This window comes from Anser brachyrhynchus (assembly GCF_964034855.1).
Source record: "Anser brachyrhynchus genome assembly, chromosome: 1".
Taxonomy (NCBI): Eukaryota; Metazoa; Chordata; class Aves; order Anseriformes; family Anatidae; genus Anser; species Anser brachyrhynchus.
In genome coordinates this window covers 62,131,406-62,152,834 of record NC_137694.1, presented here as the reverse complement: position 1 = coordinate 62,152,834, position 21,429 = coordinate 62,131,406, and the positions used below count along the sequence as shown (strand labels likewise).

At 41.2% G+C, this 21,429-nt stretch overlaps 1 protein-coding gene across 5 annotated transcripts in view; it reads right to left on the bottom strand.

Annotated features, from left to right (window-relative positions):
- Positions 1-1,258: 1,258 nt before the first annotated feature.
- The window catches only part of DGKI (diacylglycerol kinase iota), a 212,218-nt gene continuing 192,047 nt past the window's right edge, over positions 1,259-21,429 (bottom strand). For all 5 annotated transcript variants that reach the window (XM_080582487.1, XM_080582483.1, XM_080582486.1 and 2 more), the window contains 5 exons: positions 17,385-17,422; positions 15,681-15,801; positions 8,335-8,371; positions 6,442-6,541; positions 1,259-4,982 (listed from right to left, as the gene is read on the bottom strand). In XM_080582487.1, coding sequence (XP_080438613.1) covers positions 4,866-4,982; positions 6,442-6,541; positions 8,335-8,371; positions 15,681-15,801; positions 17,385-17,422 — 413 coding nt within the window. In that variant the 3' untranslated portion in view covers positions 1,259-4,865. The remainder of the gene's footprint in view (positions 4,983-6,441; positions 6,542-8,334; positions 8,372-15,680; positions 15,802-17,384; positions 17,423-21,429) is intronic.

The following is a 21,429-nucleotide window of genomic DNA, read 5'->3' as shown; positions in this document are numbered from 1 at the left end:
TTAAAGACTGCTGAAATAACTGAAGATACTCACATTTGATTCTTTAGATTAATTAGGAAGCAAACAACCCAATATTGTTTTGGCTCAGATTCAGTCAGGAAAATAAAAGGAGGAAATAATGTCTGATGAATGGAAAAGAACAGATATAACGGAGAAAGAAATGTCACTTTCAACATGGTAGAAGAGCTGTTATACAGAAATTTAAACTCCATTCTTACAAAGTACTCCTCCATGGATATTAAGTCTGATGGAAAAGAAGCAAAAAATGGGGGAGAGAAAATTGCACACTCCGATGGATCTGCATGAGAACTGCTCCCCTTTTGGAGTACATGAAATGCAAGAACAGAATTGTCCTTGGAGTGATTGCAATGCATTCATGTCTCCAGCACATCCATAAATTTCTTAAGTGCCATTAAACACCTGCAAGATTAAGGCTACTTAAGGCTACCAATGTACCTTATACCAATGTACCTTGCCCATTTCATAGCTTTTGCCCAGACAGATCTTCTCCACATGTTCTTGACAAACTGGAACACATAAACGCACCCCATAGTAGGTATCTGGGATGGCTGAAAGGAAAATAGCTACCTTCCGGGTGAGGTTGGTGTTAGTGATTTTCATTACCATGCATGTCACTGTCACAGAAAAATAATAATTAAAAAAAAAAAAAAGACAAAAATGAGCAAAAGACAAAAAATACTGCTAAAACAGAACTTCCACTTCCATACCACCAGAAAAAAAAATGTATATATATATATATATATATATATTCATCTACAACAGCTTCAGCTCTGCAAATACAACTGGGAAGATCAATGGCAACAAACATTAGTTTTGTTCTATTTTCTTTGTGCTTATGGTGCTTCTATGTGATGGTTCTTACGTAGCAGGGGACATCTCATGTAGTCAGAAATCCAGGCTACAGCACCATGAGTGGAGACTGAGCAATTCCATGTCTGCTGGGGAAAAGCAAGGGTGACAGGTGTCAGTAAAAACATCTACAGACATCTTAAAGTGCAAAACCATGGACAAGCCATCATATGAAATGGTGAAAGAGCCACTGGAGTCTGAGGCACATTTTGTAAGCCAGTGCAAATATTTGACTTGAACTCCTGTCTTATATGAGTCATTCAGACTCACACCTCACACTATTGAAGGATGCTATAATTAGTGAGAAATGTATGACACTATCATGCCTCGGAACACATAAATATATTTCTAGCATTGAAGTGTGAAATAATAAAAGTAACTGATGCTATTAAATAACAAAAGTAAGTTTATTTTATCAACATTATAAATACTTTATTTCCCTCCATTTAACTCTGGAATGAGATAGTCAAACCAGTACAATGGAACAATTCAGGAGCTCCTCAGTTCTACTGAAAAGGGTCCCCTTTAATAACAAATTAAAATGGAAAATGACATTTTGTCAGTACGGCAACCTCAGTAGCTGAGCATTCCTAGGTACTTTGTCATTCAAATGGCACAGTTCTAAAAGTGTGCATGAGTCTATATATATGCATACTGATATTCATAAATATACATATATATAGCAATATGCACACATAAATAGACACAGCCACAGACACTTTTAGTAAATCAAAATGTTTTACATGTAATTTAAGTGGGCTTCCAGCTGCACGCTGAAATCTGGGCCCTGCACAGTGTAGGCACAATGATACTGTACTAAGCTAAATCCCCAGTGCTCAAGAGATTCAATATGTATGTGTCACTGTTAACTGCTGCAGAGCCACTTGTGGTGGCTGTCCAAAACTGAGAATACAGTAGCACTGGGGAAGGAGTAGGAAATAACCCTGCAGTATCCTGGCCCCAAACTCCATCCCTTAGTGAACCACGCTCTGATATCCCTGGCTGTGTGTGAGCCATCACAGAAAAAAATGTGCGTGCTCTGTTATCTACACATACAATAGATTGCCAGTATCTATGCATTACTTGTGCAGTGCTTTGGGACACCTTGAATATTAAAAGGCACTACATACAGCCGGCTACTCTCCTATCTCCAGTGCTGGGGTTCAATTTTCATCACACGGTAACTGCCGCCTATCACATACACACAGCAGGAAGCTTTCCAGAGGCATGACCACCTCACTCTGATCATAGCATGGCACTCCAGCTGCCAGGGAAGAAAGCATGCCAGGCTCTCATCTGTGCTCCAGCTCCTTTCAGCAGCCCGAATGGCACCAAGGAGTTCAGGAAATCTAACCATTCCTGAAAAGCTGCTCCAGAGCCAGCCCCTGCTATAGACTCCCCCCAGGAAAGAGGGACGCATCACTGAGGAAAGGAATACTGGGGATGGCGAGGGACCGGACCTGGCTCCATCATAACAATTCGCACATGGCCTCTGGAGGCTACCTGTGATCAGAGCAAGCCTTTATTGTTCCACCTTCTTCATGGGACTTCAGGACGAGGGAGCTGCAAGGTGCTCACTCAGCATCCTCAGCTTAGGCCCCAATCTGGCCTCAGCACAGGACAGAATCCAGCCCCTGGTATCTTTGAAGCTTCCTCAGTTTCTCACACCAGTAAAACAGCAAAAAGATACAACTGATACTAATATCATTCATATTTTTAGTCAAATATATAGAAATATTACAGTGTTGTCTTTCCTCACAGCTGGGAAATGATGCAAGGCCTACTATGAAACCACAGCATGAGTATCTTCCTTATGCAAGTTTCACATACACAAAAATTATACTCTGATGTTTTAACATTTGCCAAATTCTGTTCTAATATGTACACCTTTGCCACAAGCCCCTGGATTATTATCAAGGGAAGAAATTTGGCTTTCATATTTTATTTTTTAAACAAGAAAGGTAAAGATAGAAAATAAGACAAAATACATTTCATGTCACCATTGATCTATAGATTACAAATATATATAGTTTCCTTCCAGAGGAAGAAATACTAAAGAAATATTTTGCTCATATCAAATGAACTTTTGAAAACTGAAAAAAAAAATAATATATATATATATATTTTAGCTCTTCCCTTTCTGCCACAACAATCTCTCTTGTCAAGAAAGAAAGGAGGAGAAAAAGGGAGGGAGGAAGGGAGGAAGGAAAGGAGGGAGGGAGGGAGGAAGGAAAAAGAGAGAATGAGAGAAGAAAGAGAGAGAAGAAAAAAGAAAAAAAATGAAAAAAAAATGAAAAAAATGAAAAAAGAAAAAAAGAAAAAAGGAAAAAGGAAAACAGAAAAAAAAAGAAAAAGGAAGCAGGAAGGAAAGAAGGGAGGGAGGGAGGGAGGAAAAGAAAAAGGAAGGAATCTCATTCATTTCATTTTTACAACTTCTACTGAGGAAGAAGAAAAACTTATCTGAATAATGACCTGAGTTTTTTCCATGGTTTCCAAATTGGATGTAATCCTGATGATCACCATCTAATGGAGATCTTCCCCTAGCAATGCATGTGAAACCAAACACCACTGGATCTTTCAAAACAAAGAGCAAAGCAAAATTCAAAAATCTATTGCAAGAATTATGCCAAAAGTGGGCCATGAGGATCTTCATAAGAACTGAGCAAAGTGGAAGCTCTGCTATTTCTGGCAGCTGAATTGTCTTTAGTGATTGAAAACCTGAAGGTGAACATTTTGCGTATGTCTGTGTATGTCTGCTTTTTCTTCTTTTGTGGTTATAATCTTTGAGGTAAGACAGAGAACAGACGAGTACAGTAGACACAACTGGCCTTTATAGTGGCTAAGCAAGTTTAAGTTTCCAAGTCTATAGTAAGTAATGAGGCAAAGAGCTGCTGCCTGTCCTTCTCCGGGGGGAGAGCCTCTTTTTAAAACTTTGTTCCCCATCCCTTAGGGAATCAGGTAGTTTACAGGCTCAGCCAGAGGAGGTTTTCCTATTCCCAATATGACCAGGGCAGTGCCTGTTCATTTGTTCATGGCTGACAGATAGCCTTCCAGGTTTCCTCTCTCCATCGTAAAACCCATCTTGCCAGAAGTAAAAAATAGCTATCAGCTTTTAGATAGGTCTGAAACCTGAGCAAACCCAGTTGGTCGTTATAAGCTCAACGGTGATGCAAGAAACCTTAGGGGTAGATTTCTGCTCTGTCATACAATGCTTTATATCCCTTATAACTCCTTTCCATTCAAACGCCTGTCTCATGAGGATACCATAACCACATACCCAGCAACAATGAGGAGGTTAGATTTTGTTACTGCTGTAAATTTAACTGTGTCCCACACCCTAGAAAACAAGGCAATAGGCAGAATTCTCTCCAACAGTGAGAAAACTCCCCAGTGATTGAACACTGAGGAAGCAGCTTCTGATGGGACAGTGAGAGAGGGAACACAGCAGGTAAAAATGTTTTTTCGTAAGGGCATCCAGAGCTCCTCAAAATTTTTGCTACTGCCTGACCATTTGTGAAAACACAGAGATAACAGGTATTATTTAACTGATGACAAGTGAGATGAATGGGAGAATTAAAGGTATGCAGGAAAATGTAGGGATGAAGGAGGGCCTGGCTTGGTGTTTTAATGTCCCAGTTAGCTTGGTTCCCCCACACCAACTTCTCTTTTTTTTTTTCTTGTTTTTTTTAATAAATTGTACAGATGAACATGGGAGAAGTTCATGCTACTTGCTGGAAGCAATAAAGGTAAATTTCCGTGGCCCATGGATTCCACAGACCTTTGAGTGTCCCACCTCATCCATCATGGGCTAACTTATGGAACCTAACTGTTCCGTGGCAAGACTCAGTAGCCCTTAGAAACTGGTGGCATGTCCTCAGATATTTTCCACAAGAGCAAGAGACGCATTGATTCCATCAGCTTCTTCCTCACACGATGCCCAAGTGCTCAGGTGCAGCCTTGCTATTTCCAAGGATCCTCTTTGCCGTTTTCAGACATCAGACTGCTGTCTCCAGATCCTCATGGGGAACCATTTGGTAGTTCTGTCGACTCTCCAGGTAGGAGGCCAGGTCTGGGTCACCAGCTTGCTGAGCCCTGTCACGAGGGGTCTTACCCTAAAACAAAGAAACATGAAGAAAAAGTCTTGTGCCAAGATATTTAGAACAGATGAAAGTGCAACCCAGAGAAATTACTACAGGAAGTACAGAAGGACATCTGGAGAATTTACTTATTTATCCAATAAATAAGGTGTCCAATAAATTGATGTCAAGTTTTTCTGCGGAAGTCATGAGATTCTGAAGATTTTCAAAATCTTTGTGTGGTTTAGGACAAATAATTCAGCTCTGTAAGGACATGCTATTTGATACATCACACAGAAGGACTCACATGCTGAAAGGATCTGAGTTTTCATTCAAGGGCTACAGTCCCTCTGTGAATGAATATAATGCATGGTACTGTAGATAACACTTGAAAAGCATACTTCACAGACTACACACAATTTTACTAAGGATGTGGAGAGTGAGATTCCTAACATTAGAGATGAGCTCAATGTGGTTCATTCTGTCTCATGTCAAAATTTTTCATTTTTCAGTGCATCATTTTGCTATTCTGTTATCTCAGCTACCTTAAGATTACTGTAGAATTGGATAGTCTTGATCATAAACCATCAAAAATATTGAAAACACATTAATTTATCTCCACAAAACCATTCTTGGTTCCTGGATTTCTGTATAGATGAAAATTAACAAGTCAGAAGCCACTTATCTGGATTTCAGATGTTGCAGAAATTATCTTTTACAATGTATAGTACTCTCATATGAAAAAGTGATGATCTCTCTCTGGTTTATAGGCTACTCCATACAGCATAACATGGAATTTTTTGTCTTGTTGCAGTGAAACTGCTTCTTACTCACAGAATCACAGAATCACTCTAGAACCCAGACATCCAACCAACTCTCAGATACTGCTCACAGGTCTCTTATGTTTAGAAATGACAGAGGGGCAGCTTCTGTACCATGTTCACAAGTGATCAGATTGTTGTATTGACAGGCTATTCCTAGGATTTATTTTTTCCCCAGACATCTTCCTCTGCTAAGCATACATGGAGAGAGGGTTGTGGTTAGCTTTGCATTAATGAACACGGGGGCAAGTGAGGGCAGTAGAAGATGGTTAGCCATCCTCACAAAGCAAGTCAGCCACAACAATCAAGCCTCACAGACACTATGCAATCAAAAACCAAGACTCCCCCAGGTGGTCCCTGCCCACAGGCCTCTCTTTTGACCACACAGGAGAAGGATGCTGCTGTGCCATGGAGATGCCTCATTCACACCCAACGCACTGAATAGTTTGAGGCCAGGCTCTCACTATAGTGAAGATGACCCATGTTGGGGACTGAACTGAAGTCTCTTGTACTTGTTTCAATCAATACAGTTTTCTAAATAAAAATAGCTTGCGTAAAAAAGAGCTGCTCTTGGCACACACAAGGAAGCCTCAATCATGCACACAGCAGGGACGGATGCTGATCAGTCTCGCTTGGCTGCAGTGTTTTATAACTGGTCGACTGGGATGGGTTACCTTGGAGTCCGTCTTTCTCAGCGAGGCTCCCGCATCCACCAGGAGCTGGCAGATGGCACGATGGCGTTGGCAGGCCGCCTTATGTAACGCCGTCTCACCCCTAGACCAAAGTACAGAAACCAGCAGTGAGATGCATCACACCAATGTACATTTATGAAGTATGAAGTGCAGTGAATAGATGATGTATTTCTGCAAAGTTGCATTTTGCCAGCAGAGGTGGACTTGTACCCTCTCTCCCTTAGCATCTACATCCTCTGATTCAGTAAGAAAGCTTGTAATGTGCAAATTGCAGATGGAGAACTTCCGAAGAGTAGGAAAGAAACATGCAGATTTTTTGTATTCAGAGGGCTGAACATCACATTCCCATCCAACCGGCAGTTCTGTTAACTGCTGCAAAGGCAAATCAGAGACCTTATTTCACAGTAGGCTAAACTGTAACAGCATTTTTTTTCTTCCTACTATTTCTTACCTGAGCCTCTTTCTTGGAGGCATACTAGAAAAATCATGCCCATCAAAGCCATGACAGCTACTTTTGCTGCCCCGGTTCTGACACCTGGCTCTCATGGATATATGAGAGGAGTTTTGTGGTTTTATTCTCTACCATTGGACTAGTAAGCTACTGGTGAAGCTTGAACACGTTATTCAAAACAGAAGGCTGTGTATTGGGTGCAGATTTATTGCAAAGCTCCTCAACTCAGGCCGGAGCTACATGTAACAGGATTCTGAGACTGACTGTGCTAACAAGGTTAAGCTTTGACTAGAAAGAAGAGGAGGTATGCTTTGCGTGGGCTGAAAGAGGTGTCCATAAGACTAGTGTCAAACAAGAACAGCTGTTATATATCCCCTAAGATAACAAATGACAAGAATTGCCTTTAGTAGGGCAGATCTTGCACATACCTGACCAGAAAGGAATTTCAGTCTCAATCCTTGACAGGGCAAGTTGAAATATTAATAGGCAACATTGCAATGAATCTCCCTCTGCTGCATGAGAGAATGGGGTGCTACCTGATTTCACACTGAGGATCAAAAGACAAATTCATGCTGGCAGATACGGCTCGAACCTTCCCTTTTCAAGAGTTAGGAGTAGAGGAACCTTTGTAAAGGGAAGACCTCACAGCTTTCACTTGAACTTTATTTCAGTGTCTGTGCTATTACAACTGCATGAGGAGAAGCAGGCAGTCCATCTAGACTCCATCACCCCTGTGATGTGTCCACCCACAGACCCTGTGCAGAACCTTACTGGCATTCTTCAGTAGCTAAGGACAACTGTGAGATGGGGAATTACAGGTTAAACCCCTATGAGAAAGGCTGTTTTGTTTCCCACATATTCCATATGCTTTCCAGGATTATTCATGGATCCCTCCCATAGTCTTTGTGATATCATGATTGTACAACAAGATATTGAACAGTTGGGAATTGGAAAGTAAAGGCTTTTTAAGTAATATCAGAGATGACTGAGGTTCTAAGTACTTGAGAGAAATCTTTGCACAAGCTGTGGCCATTTAGGACAGCTAAGGCAGAGCATTCTGGATGAACCAAAAAGGGACTAAAGAAAAGGCACTGAGCAAGAAAAGTTACGTCTTGACTTTTGGAATTAATTCTTCATGTTGGTCCCTCAGCTACTAGATTCTGGAAACACTGAAGCACAATGCGGGACTTGTATCTCTCTAGAAAGACTAATGAGGAATGGGAAGCAATAGAGAGGAAAACCTTTTTGGAGCTCAAGAAACATTTGTTTTAGGCCAGAAAGCCACATGTGTTGCTGCTGTTGTTTGCGTTTGGGGGGGTTATGATGGATTGTTTGTTTTTGAAGAGATGTGCCATTATGAAAAATGAGAGAGGTCTGCTACTGTAACACATGTATTGTGAGGAGGTAGGGTAGATTGTACTTACGTTTCGCTGTCTGCCATGTCCAGCAATTCAGATGGACCTGCAAAAGACAGTCAAGTATGTCAGGTAGCATTTGTTTGCATAACTTTAGGAGCACAACTATCAGGAGAAAATATTCAGTGCAAATCTGTAAAAGAAACCAACTGAAAGCTCAGTTAGCACAAATATGCTAAACTTCAAGGTAATGTTTGCACAAGCCCTTGCACTAGCAAAATTCTGAATGCACAGTCACTGCTGGAGTTTCAGCGTCAGAGAGAAGCAGCCTCTAAATTATACTGGGAATGAATATTCATGGATTTTATTTTCTCACTCTTCACCTTGCTCAATTAAGTGGTTCACATAAGTACAGCGCATTGAAAATGCTGATATACTGGAAACCCTGATATATAACAAGTTAAAATCTATTGTTAGTGTTAGACGGAAAATGTCATTAGGAAGTTGAAATTAGCCAAATTCTGTCGTGAATGACATCCCTGCGCTACTTCATTTAATAGCACTATACAGAATGTAGATCAGGGTGGAATATTCCCAGCGGTCTTTATATTGATATGCAAATCCTGTACTCTACTGGTCAGCAATGATCAGGAAAGTAAGATTAAGAAAAATAGAAAAGATTTTTGTTAAGTTGGACAAAATAATTCATTTACATTAATGTCCTTTTGTTCTTGATATTCACTTCAGGCAGATGTTTATAGCAGTAAATTCCATCATTGAATCACAGCAATATGGAAAAGCTAGGATCTGAATTGCATTTGAAACAAGAAGTACTTTTCCCTTTGCAGCTTGTGTTATTATTCTCCTCTCCACTGCTCTGGAGCATACCGCCAGATGGTATGGGGCAGTTAGCAAGGGGAACAGTGAAACTTTATAGGAATTTTACTTCCTGTTCATGAATATTTCTCTTCATCACACTTTGACTTTCAAACACAAGGGTCCTCGAGCTTACAGCAAATCTCACCTGAAACTGAGGAATTTCACACTATTTACTTACAAAGGCCTACACACAACTTCTCTTCACTTATTTCGCTGAACATGTGTTGAAGTGAATCAGTGCTGTCTGTCTCTCTCTCACTCCTTTTACAACATATACAAGCAGTATTGTCGGGTGAGCTGGCTGCCATGGCTCCTGGAACTGCAGATAGCTCCTTACCTTCATATTCCACCATTCTGTGAAAGAGGTGGTCAAAAAAACTAGCATGCTTAGTCCCCAGGGCACAGTGCACCTGCATGCCTACTATGGCAGTTCTCCAAGCTCATTAGTCTCTCTCCTTTTTTAAAACACAGTGCATTCTAAAGAAAATCACATTGTTCAAAAATAAATGTGATTCCCCATGGCTTACTACAACACCACATCCCAGAGGTGGGTAACAAGGAATGACCTGCAGTGTTAAGTTAATAATAGTCTATTTCTGTTCACAGATGGGACAATGAAGGTTGTGATGCAATGGTGGAGCACGGTGTCTGGACTGGCTGCATTGGACATAGAGGTACTTACCCTGGTAAGTGGAGGAAAACAGAAAAAAAGGGTTAAAACATTAGGCGTAGAGTGGGAGATAAGTTAGAAGAACATGATCTGAGAGGACAGAAGAGCTGGAGCAGAGTAGGTCTGGTGAGAGGGAAAACCAAGGATAAAGGAAAACTGGTCAGGAACAGGAAGAAACAGCAACACTAGGTCAGAGGAACCGAGTGCTGAGGACTGAGTGGGCTGTCCGTGAGTACAAACCCAAGCAGGTGCCACGTAAAAAGAGGGCTCTCCAGCAAACTGTTCCAAATAAAGCATCTCATGGGAGCAACCCAGTTCCATCCCAGACATACTTAAGGACTAGATATTTGGGTTACTCAATTTGCAGCAACATCCAGAATTCGTTCATTTCATTCCCTCTGCTCTATCTCTGAAATTAGATGGTTCCAACTCACACACAGTCTGATCTGTGCCCCGCACTTCTTTATTTTATTTTCGCTTGTGCTTCTCTTAAACCATCTCACGCCCTCCTCCTAATTCCCTTTCCCCTCTCTTTTGGACCTCATTTTTACATCAGTCTCCCTGGCGCTGCCAACCGACCATTCCAAATCCCCCTCTGCCCTGGGACAAAAGCTGCACAGATGTGGGAAGGGCTGGCACTGGGAAAGCTAACGGCACTGTCATCCTGACCCAGCAGGGAGGCGGCTGTTTTACTCTAGGACAAGAGGCAAAGAAAGAAAAGGGGACCAAGGCGCAGAGAGAGAGAGGACAAAATAACCCCATAGAAATCCGGAAGGGAAATGCATGAGTGAGATTTCTATCAAGGAAAACAGCAGGGGGGGAAATAAAAACAAAAGATAGAAATGTGTGGAGAGGTGGAGGGAGAAAAAAAAAAAAAGAGAGAGAAAGAGAGAGACTTGGGGACTAAAGAATGGCAGGATGGGGACGCGGGGGGAGAAGTTCGCATGAAAGGAGCTGAAAAGCATGACGCACTGAGGGGAAGCCCAGCTGAGATCACTTTCATTCCTTAACATCTCCGATAGACTGTCTGTGTAGAATTATTAACTTTCTTCCTTCTCTCCTTCTGCCCTCTTTCACTCCACCAAAGCCCCTCTCCAGTTTCTCAGGAGGCAGAGAAGCCTAAGCTGGGGATGGGAGGAGGGAAGGGAAGGAGACGCTCAAAAGCAGCTGCCCTTTAGCTGAGCTCACTACAACATAAAAGAGAGGCAAAATGACCATATTTCTGAGGCATTTCCAAAATATACAGCACCATGCAGTACAAAAGGCCTCCAGGCCTGCAGCACACCCTGCTCTCTCTAATGGAGGTGGTTACAGCTACCCCCAGGAGACCCACAGCTATTAACCCCTGCCAGTCCCTTGTCCTGTCAGTCCCTCCATGGTAGAACCGAGGAAGAAGTGAATTTACTTTAAACAGCAATGTCTTCCATTAGCAGCATTTCTGGGTGTTTATCTGTCAAAAACCTCTTTGGTCAATAATTTGATTAAGGTTTTTATCTGTGGGACAAAAATGTATTTGGTTCCTTACAGTCGAAGAGGGAATATTTTTAAAATAGCAGTAATATGAAAAGGCAGAACTATTTCACGTCTTCCCCCAACTCTGCACTCCTCATTTTTACCTGATGTGAAGATTAATAGTGTCTGTTTTGTACTACTAGTGTCTTTTGGCTTTGAATTTCCACTGTAACATGGACTGTAGTCTGATTATGGGATCATAGCTTCCATTTGAACAGTCTCTCACCCATGTTAACCTCAAATTTGGTAAATTTAGAAAGTAAAATAGACTATTTTATACCTTGTGCCTTCTAGGAAAACGGAGCTGTTTTCTACTTAGGCCCCTCACAAATGTCCTCCCACCATAAAACACTCTGAAAATCTAGAGATAGTAATGAATGTCAGGCATACTCACTCTCCTACAGTGTTACTTTCTGATGGCTATCCAAATTTTGTCCCTGACATACATCTCTGTCACAGAAGAATTTGCTTTCCAGTCATAACAAAAAAGTAACAAAAGCATCTTCTTGCTTACTGGAGGATGCTGTCCAGTGGAGCAAGGACATTGAGATCTGAGGTCACAGAAATGTTCAGGATGAGATGCTCTACTAACTGACTATTCCACTAGAAGTTTCCAACACAAAATCCTAAGCAACTGTAATTAACTTTCCTCTATTCTGTTTAAAACTAATAGAGAATTCTTGCTTGTCTTTTGAGCCTCTAGAGAAGAAGAGAAAAGAAGGAGAAGATAAACCTTGGATTGTTTGTCTTGAATAATGGTTATAAATTACAAATAGTTCAGAACTGGCAGATGAAGATTCCAAGTGAAGTTTGATTCCAAATACAGATGTTGATTTAGGAGATCGTTTTTCTAACTGAGCTTCTTAAGCCTTCCCTACTTCTGATTGTGTTAAGCAAGTAAATAGTTAACTCTTTTATAATGTGTAAGCATTGGGTTGTGAGACAGTTGCTGACTGCAGCCATAAGCAGATGTGGTTCTGATACCTACTGAGTTTGGCCCTCAGTTTCTTGCTAAGTGTTTCTTAGCCTAGCTACAGACAGATCTTAAAAGGTGACCTTCCCAATACAAGCAAAGGACCCCTGATTTATGAAGGCCCTCTTGAACAACATTTAGGTCTGTGTTTCTGCCCTTTGTACACAAAGGATAAAGAGAAACTGTTTTGCAGGAACAGCAACCAGCATGACCATTCCTGCAGCAGTAAGCAGCTGTCATTCCACCACCTACTACATCGGTGCTTCAGCTTCTATTCCAGGCTTGTGCTAGTCCTCTGATAAGTATCTGGCAACACTGCACAGCGGTCTGTGTGACTCATCTCTGCTTTTTTCTAACTTGCGAAGGGTTATTTTCCTCCCCTTTAACATCTGAAATCATTCTGATCGAGATCACAGAATAACCTCTTGTATTAATTCCCCTGCATGTTTGCAGAAGGCGTAAAGCCATCACCAAAAAGGACAGCCTCAACATCACAACACCATTTTTCCTCCTTCATAAACCCAGTCTTATGGATGTGGTGTGTTTGTTGGGGAAGGGGGGGGAGAGAATTTCCCACCCCTTTACCACATTTAATTCATGCCAGTAGCTTCGCACTAGGTAGTTAAAACTCTTGGTATGGTGGGTTTTGTCTTGCTGCTTTTGTTACTTTAAAATATATTCAGAAGGTTTTCCCTGTGATTAATAATAGATTTTCTGTGCTGTGTGCTGGAGGGTATTTTGCTGTGGAACTCCCATTAATGTTAATAATCTCCAGCCATGTATGGAAAGCAGACAAACTATGGGGGAAGTACGAGTGGGCAGAGGTAATTGCCAGAACAAGAGTGAGATCCATTTTTATCAGGGGTGGGTATCAGCAGAAATGAGAAGCTAGAAAAAGGGAAAGACTCGGATATTAGTAGCGCTGGATTGGGTCTCATACACTAATTAATGTTGAGAAGATGCCAGGTGCCAGAGAACGCAACAGAAAAACAAGGATATTATGATGATGATGATTCAGCAAGAGAGCTCATTTGTGACTGAGAAGTACCCAGGGTAGAAATGAGTTTCATTAATTGCTTGGTAGGGGAAGAGAGAAGGCCTCTATTAGAGTATTGTCCCATGCACTCTCTGATCCCTAGAGTATGTTAAACAAACAATGCATTTGGAGAAGCCCAGAAGACATATGTCTGGAAAGCCGCAAAAGCTTCCTGCCATCCCTGGGGATAGAGGGGGGAGAGAGGAACTGAGCTGACATTTGCTCAACCTTCTGGTCTGTCTTTGTCTAGCAGTCCAAAATCCCTCACATTTCTCTATTCACTTCAAAAATTCCCATGGATATCCTACTCACATCCTTACCAGCTTAAATGATCTCATTCTAAACCTTCACCAAAGGAATGGTAACTGGGTCAGTTTGTAAACTAAGGCATGTGAACCTAAAAAAAATCCCGGAGAGGCATCCACGACAGTGAAGTGTCACAGGTCGTGTGCACTGAGAGAAGAAACCAGAAACAGTAAAACAATGTATGTGTAATTACACCTATTTACTGAACTTAGAGGCACATATATGAACTGTGACTAATGGGATAATCCAGAGGAGTTAAGAGGTAGAGTTAGTAATACTAGTTAGTAATACTAAGACTTCTTACAACTTGCGAGAAAAACAGCTAATATTTAGATATAAGGCCAACTACACATATCTACTCTTATGGAGGTATCTACACATAAAAAAGGGCAATTCAGATCCCCCTCAGCCAAATGTCTGGGACATAGTTCAGTTGCACACACTTTGTTGTTGTTGTTGTTGTTTTGTGCCATTTGATCTCTTGAACGGCAAGCCTCGGTTTGCATTTGCAATGACAGGGATGTTTTCCTGGCCTCCAGCTACCAGTCCAGAAGGATATGGGCCTTCGACAGGCCTTGTATGTTACCTTGCAGACCCATGCAGATGTCCTGGATGTTCAGGGGCAAATTATGTTAGACAGTTATGTTTAGCTAAATGAATGAAGCACACAGGTAGCTGTAATCTGGGTCACTTGCTGGGCTCCAGTGTCTACTTTGCCTAGGATCTCCCTTTAGCTACTCAGACTAGAAGAGTGCTCTGTTAAAGAAGCTCTTCTCATTTCCATCTGACACTGAAAGAAGATAGGTCTTCGCTAGTACCTCTATCATACAAGGACAAATGAACTAGATCTCTCTTGACAGTATGGGAACTTAGACCTATAGACTACGTGACACCTGTATGTAAGCACCTAAATGTTAGGAGTCAAACTGAAGCTAAATCCCACCCCAATTAAAACAAATATTAACAGATGGATTATTGCCTCTTCCTTTACTATGAGGAGTGGTTTTTTTCTCCTCTCTGTACAGTTTCTGTGGTAACTTTCAAGCATTAGCTAACACATTCCATTTGTCAGAGACGGTCTCTGTGTTTAGTGCTAAGACTTCTGATGAATTAATATATCTGATTCTGACACCCAAAAGTCAAAATAGCCATTGATATTTTGGAGAGGGATGAGAGAATACTTACAAGAATGTTTAAAGGACTCAGAATCATATCCTGCAGAACAAGAGGATGATCACTGGACTGTAGCTCTGCATTCAGAGCAGTAACACTGTTATTGTCTGTATCTGTATCATTTTCCAGCAACCACTGAACAAGATTACTGCAGTTCCAACAGGCAGAGACTCTACGGGGTGTACTACTGCCTCAAACATATGTACACACACAAATTGTTGTATAGCCCTTATAAGCATGCCTGCAATCCCATTACTGACAAAAATAAAGAGTCCAAAGGTAAAAAGGAACATGGCAAGATCATAGACTACAAATATATATACTTAAAATAGAGATCATAATTTTTGTTACGAATCTTGAATTTAACCGAGACATAATATTGGAAGGTTGGAGAGGAAACAAGTCAAATTTAGTCAAATGCACGGTTTCCTAAGCAGAGTATTATTAAATACTGAAATAATATCAATGATAGCAGGGGCTCTGCATCGCTGTAAATGTTTTAATAGAGATTAGATGCTTTCTACAACAGATGCTCTAATTGAAAAACAAATTAGTTCAGAGGAGTCCCATGCCAGAGATCAAGCTAGAGCATCACCCTGGGTCTTCACAGCCTTACAACTGATGCAACTGTGCAAATACCTATTCTCCTCAAAAAGCATAATTACTCTAGTTTCCCTTTATCTGGAGTCATCGCTGCCATTGCTAATACATTCCAAGCCTCTTGCTCACACATGCTGCAGATGGGCATTTGGCTGAGGGTGACCACAAGGAGTGCGGGCACTCCCAGCCATGCTGTGCTGTGCAATTTTACCTACTGACACTTGGCTGAAGTACAGCTCTCTGTGGGTTTGCCCACTGTGACTCACCATGCTCCAGGATATATTTCACAATCTCGCCGTGCCCAGTCTTGGCAGCATGGTGCAGCAAGGAGCCATGGTCGGGTCCTTGGATTAACAAATTGGCTCCTTTTTTACAGCATTCGATGAACTTGAAAAAACAAATAAACAAACAAACAAAAAAAATGCACACACAGAGAGAAAAATATGATAAGGAAGGAGAAGCAGAAAAACAAATATGCAGGCAAATAATTTTTTCATTTTTGTAGGAAATCAGTACAACAATGCAATGCAATGCGATGAAATATAATATTACTTTCAAGTCAGCTTTTAGGCCTCAATGAAAAATATCTGAAACTGGAAGTATTGACAACTATATGGGTTAATAAGACCAGGTCATATTTCCTGAATAATGAGGCATTGCTGCTCTACAAGCAGTGAGTTACTGCTTGCTAGCAATGCTTACAAACCCATGCTCAGTGAAGTTGTTGGGATATTTAAAAATATACATATTTGATAGGAAATGTTGGTTCATCTGCTGAAAATTCCATTTTTTTTCCTCACTAAGGGAGGCATACCCAAGGCAAACACTTTCTGAATAAACCAGAAAACTCAGAAATCCACAGGGAGCTGGAGTTGAGCTGCCCCAGATCTCCCTTCTCACACACTCTACCTTGTCCAGGGCCCTCTGAGGGGGAAACACTATCCAGGGTAAGAAGGGACAGGGAACACCCACTGGTTAGCTCTCAGAATTGCTGCAGACTCTGGGGGGGCTTCCAGTACAGATTAATGCAGAAAAGAGGGAGCAGCTTGTCACTGTGGGGCAATATTTATGATGTAAAACATGTGAATGAAGGCAAGAAATTTCCCTGTCAAAGCAAACGTGGGCAAAAAGCTTTCAAGAAGCAGAAACCGGACAATATTTTTATGACTGCTTGCTTGAGGAATGCTCCCTGGGTTCTGCAGCCACCACAGCCGAGGAGGAGGTATGGAAGGTGCACCTGCAGGCAAAGAGTTGGCCTAACAGCGCTGTCATTTTTACAAATGGCTCCAAGCTGGCTTTTCCCAGATAATATTGCAATCATTAATCACAGCCTTCATCCAAATTCTGGAGCACGTTTGCAAACCCTGACTTGGCTACTGAAAAACACAGCCTGAATAAATGTCAGACTTTGGGAACAAAACTTTTTAACACGGGTGCCTTTTCCTCCCAAAGCAGGGTACCAAAAACTGACAATACCAAGATACTATCCATTTTGAGATGTCCATCAGACCATAAGACACTAAACTGAGTTTCACTCTACCTGATCCTGTCACTACGTAGGAAGAAGTTAAGATGCCTCTAACAACTCTAGTGACTTGGCCACCAATATCACTACAATAAAATATCATTTAGTGTGTAAGGCTGCACCAGATCTACCCGGTTCAGTGCTGCCTCTGCTAGTAGAGTAATTTCCCTGTTAGTAACTGACACATTGCTCCATACAGTGCACTATGGATCCTAGGCTGAAAGGTGCTGCCTAACACCAGATCCTATTCACTCGAATTTCACACCTCACCTGACTGATGTGTTCCCCTAATATTCAAGGTTTCCTGGAAAGGCTGTAAAATGGCATTTGCCAGCAGTCCCTACAGCAGTCTATTTATGTTCTGAGCAGAGGTGTGACATAATTTACAGTATATCAGACCTGCAAATAGCTGTGAAAACATGTACACTCAGTGCTCTGTGCTTACCTTCAGCAGATCACCAGCTATGACTGCCTGTAAAAGTGCTGTAAAAGACAAACAGAAAACTAATGTTAGGCAGAAAGTATTCTGCATATAGCTTCACAGCTGAGAACATAGCTCACAGTATGTCTGGATTAAGACAAATGCCTCAATCCACTTGTGCACTCATATACTACCAAAATTGAAGAGGACCGTGGACTGACACGTGGGGAAGGCAGAAGGAAGATTGCCCATGTTGCCCAGTGCTATATGGTTATCAAGGCAGTGTTTCCAATGCTGCCCTGGAACTTCATGCTTCTGTCTGAATTATTGCCTTGAAGCACTTTAGGGAATTTTCAACAGTGTTCACAGGGTGGGCCTGCGGCCCTGGCACCTGAGCCTTAATTGAGGACATCCATGTCAAACACGAGGAACCTGAAAGTCCATTCATAGTGATGGTGAAGTGGTTAGTCAGTGTCAAATACAGAGTCCCAAGTCACAGATGACTGAGGGGCAAAATAGAGCTTTCTTAATATTTATTTGTATTACAAGAACACGTTGATGTGCCACCTGACAGCAAGTCCCACCAGCTGGGTAGGCAGGGTCAAACACAGAACGGGAGTCAGCCCCCACCCTTTGTAATGTAAAGGGACGCAGAAGGAAAGAGAGACAAAGAGAGGAAAAGTAAACAAGGGCTCACAGCAAGGCAGGGCAGAGCTGTGAATAGAGCCCAGGTCTACTCACTGCCAACACCTGTTTGTCCCAAGTCCAGGAGAAAGAGGTTGGGCAAGAGCCTGGGACTCTGTATTGCTCTGGGTATAGGCTGCACTCAGATAGTAACGCTACTGGTAGAAAGCAAGTAACCACCTTTTTTTCTCCTTCTTGCTATCATAATATTTATAGTAAAAACAATTATGACTAGTCTTTCTGGGAAAGCAGTTATTTGGTTTGCTGATGCAAAGAAGAAGGTGCAAAGAAAGCTTTAAACATTTGCCTCAGTTCATAACTTTTCAAGTGTGCCTAACTCCATTTCTACCCTCAAGTCTAGGCAGCGCAATCAAGTGAAGCATTTGCTCAAGTATCATCCTTGATAAAGGTGCCAAAAACTCAAGTAGGGAGGAACAAGGGGGAAAGAAAGCCATGGTATAGACTTGCCCCTGAAAAATAACACACAGGAACTGCACAGTGTGAATTTCATGAGGAGCTTGTTACAGCTCCATAAGTGACACCACATCCAAGCTAAACACTGCAGAAGAAGGGTATGCAAAGACGACTCAACAAATGTCCCTTTCTTTGAAAATACCTGGAGTTGTGTGTGGCTTTCAGTGGCCTCAGCAATGCCTAATGCCCTGGTCTCACAGCAATGGGAAAAGAAAAAACCCAGTCCAGCTAATTTCTGATTCAGGAAAGCAGGAGCTGCAATCACAGGTTATTCTTGTAACATTGGATTTTGGGCTGTTTTACAGTGATCATAAGTTAAACTAAGTCCTGTAAATCCCCTGGCATCTGTTGGGGGCTAGGGCACACTGCTTTTAGGAATGGAAAAACACAAACACCAGCAGGTAAGATAATGAACTGGAAAAATACATAAACATCTTTTCCTCAGATTTCATTTTCAGTGGGATACAGCTTTTTTTTTTTTTTAGCTTTTTTTTTTTTCTTTCCCAGCATTTCTAATACTGGCTCTGCACAAATTAATACAAGAGCAGAATGTGGCCCTTGCACCATTCATTTCATCTTTTTCCACCTTAAACACAGATCAGATCTCAGAGATACTGTTATTGGGTGGGCTGCTGCAGTCTAGGATTGTATAATTATTCTGCTCTCCTCACACGTGTAGAAGTCAAATGAATTGGTGACATCAGCTTTTCATTGCTATCTATATCCAGTATTTTAAGACACAGTTGCCCTGAAACTACTTGTTAAGAGACAAAGATGCACTTTTTCATGCAAACCAGAGGTGCTAGTTAAGGTTAGAGCTCAGAAAAGACAGGAACGAGATCTAGAAAATTATGAAGTCAAAACAAAAGCCTAACAATCTTCTACATTGAGTACTCGTAATCAGAGGTTGGTCTGGTGATATTAGGATAAAACAGCTCTAAAACACATGCAACAAAATGAAACCAATCTTTTCCTATATTTTCTAAGCATCCAATCCAGCAAAGCATTTAGGCAGGTACTTAGCTTTGAGCTAATCACATTCTTGTCACCAAGCCTACCTTCAAACTTAATTTTAAGTGCTTTGTTAGAGTAGAGCCTATTGTATAAATGAATACATTACAGAGCAACAAAACCAACAGGCATAACAGGTAGATTAGACTACTGCAAAATAAGCCACAACACTGGAAGACTTGGAAGCTATTGAACTAGAAATGGGGAAAGGTTTTTCAGAACACTAACCCCAATAAATTCAGATGGGACTGCTGGGCATATTCAGGAGGAGGGTGAAGATAGCAAAAATCACCTGATTGTAAAAGAAGTGGTTAAAACAAGCAAGCAGATGGTATTGACAAGAGAGTTGAATGAGAAATTGGACAAAAACATTGTTAACATGCAATGCCAGGCTACCTTAAAATTAGAAACATTAAAATAAGAATGGTTTTATTTCTTCTGAGCAACACTGCACCACTCATGTAATATATAACATGAATTATGCAATTGTTTTATATCATAACGTACCTTCAGGTCTTAAGAAAGTCTCAAAAATTACTTGATTTAATAAATATTTAAATCAAGTCTTTTTTTTTTTCTCAGCTTTTCCTGAGACAAGCGTTTGTCATGACTAATAGAAATGTTTTATTAACTTTTTCATTTATTTAGCAAGCAGATTTATTGGTGATGAAATGTGTCAGCTTGACAAGACTGGAGACTCAAGTGTTCTGTCCATATAACTAGGAATCACTCAACCTGTCATAGTGCTACACACCCTGGGCTGCCTTCTCAGCAAAGTTCAACCCCCTGTACCAGTACACCCCTACAGACAGCCTCTATCCCATCTCTTCAGCTTCACCAGCCACTCTGCTGAAACAGCCAGCAAATGTAAATCACTGACTGGGGTGATGGATCTTGACAGAGACACCTTACCTGATAGGATATGGACAGACAGAAATTCAGATTATGTAGGTAACAGCTGCTAGAGAGCAGCAACTTGGGGTGAATTTTGACACCTGGTTCTAACCACCTCTCTGGGCCAACTTACAAAAGGTGCTGCATTAAAAATAAAAACATAACAAAACATACATTTGACTCATAAATTAAATATTGAACCGTTACAAGTGAATAATGCACTAATAGGAAAAAAAAAAAAAAAAGCCAGGTTAAAAAGGCTGCTAATTGAATTCTGGTAATTCTGCAAACTAGTGCAGCTTGAGAAACAAAAATCACCTACCAGCACATCCACATAATAATACATTTCCTGTGGTATGTCTCGTTCATGCTATTTCCATGTTAGCACACACTGTTTCTATTGGAAACAGCTATTTTTATTTCCTATTCTAAAAATAAATTTTAAGGTCACAGAGTTGTAATAAACATTTTTGTTTCCTATTCATAGAATTAACCTACAGAGCCACAGTTGCTCCCTGGTTCTGCGTATGTGTTGGCAGCATTACAACTTAGCACTGCAAAACCAGTCATTAAACATTGGGAAGATAACAAAGGAGTGAAGTATTTGTACTCAGTAACTTCAGATGCTCTGAGATACCTAGAGGAAGCTGGTCTCACAGAGCTGCCTGGATAGCCAGAAGAGAAGTAATCCTTCAGGGAAAGCAACTGGGAACTCCTGCAATAGCTCCTGTTGTGCATCACCCTCCACAGACAATAGAAGTTTTATGGGAAATGACCTCCCAGCTTGCAGTACCTAAATTAAGAGCTGAAATGAGACAGTGAGGGGATCCTTCAGGAGTGCATTATCCCAGGAGACATGCCTGATCACCTGCAAAAACGGCCAAGAATGGGCAAAATGGGGCATCCTCCTTTTAAGTACTCCTTAAAATGGGGATGATACTCCTGGTACCAGGCAATGCTCAGGATATTTAGCAAGTTAGATAAATAATCGTTAGTGAGACTGTGA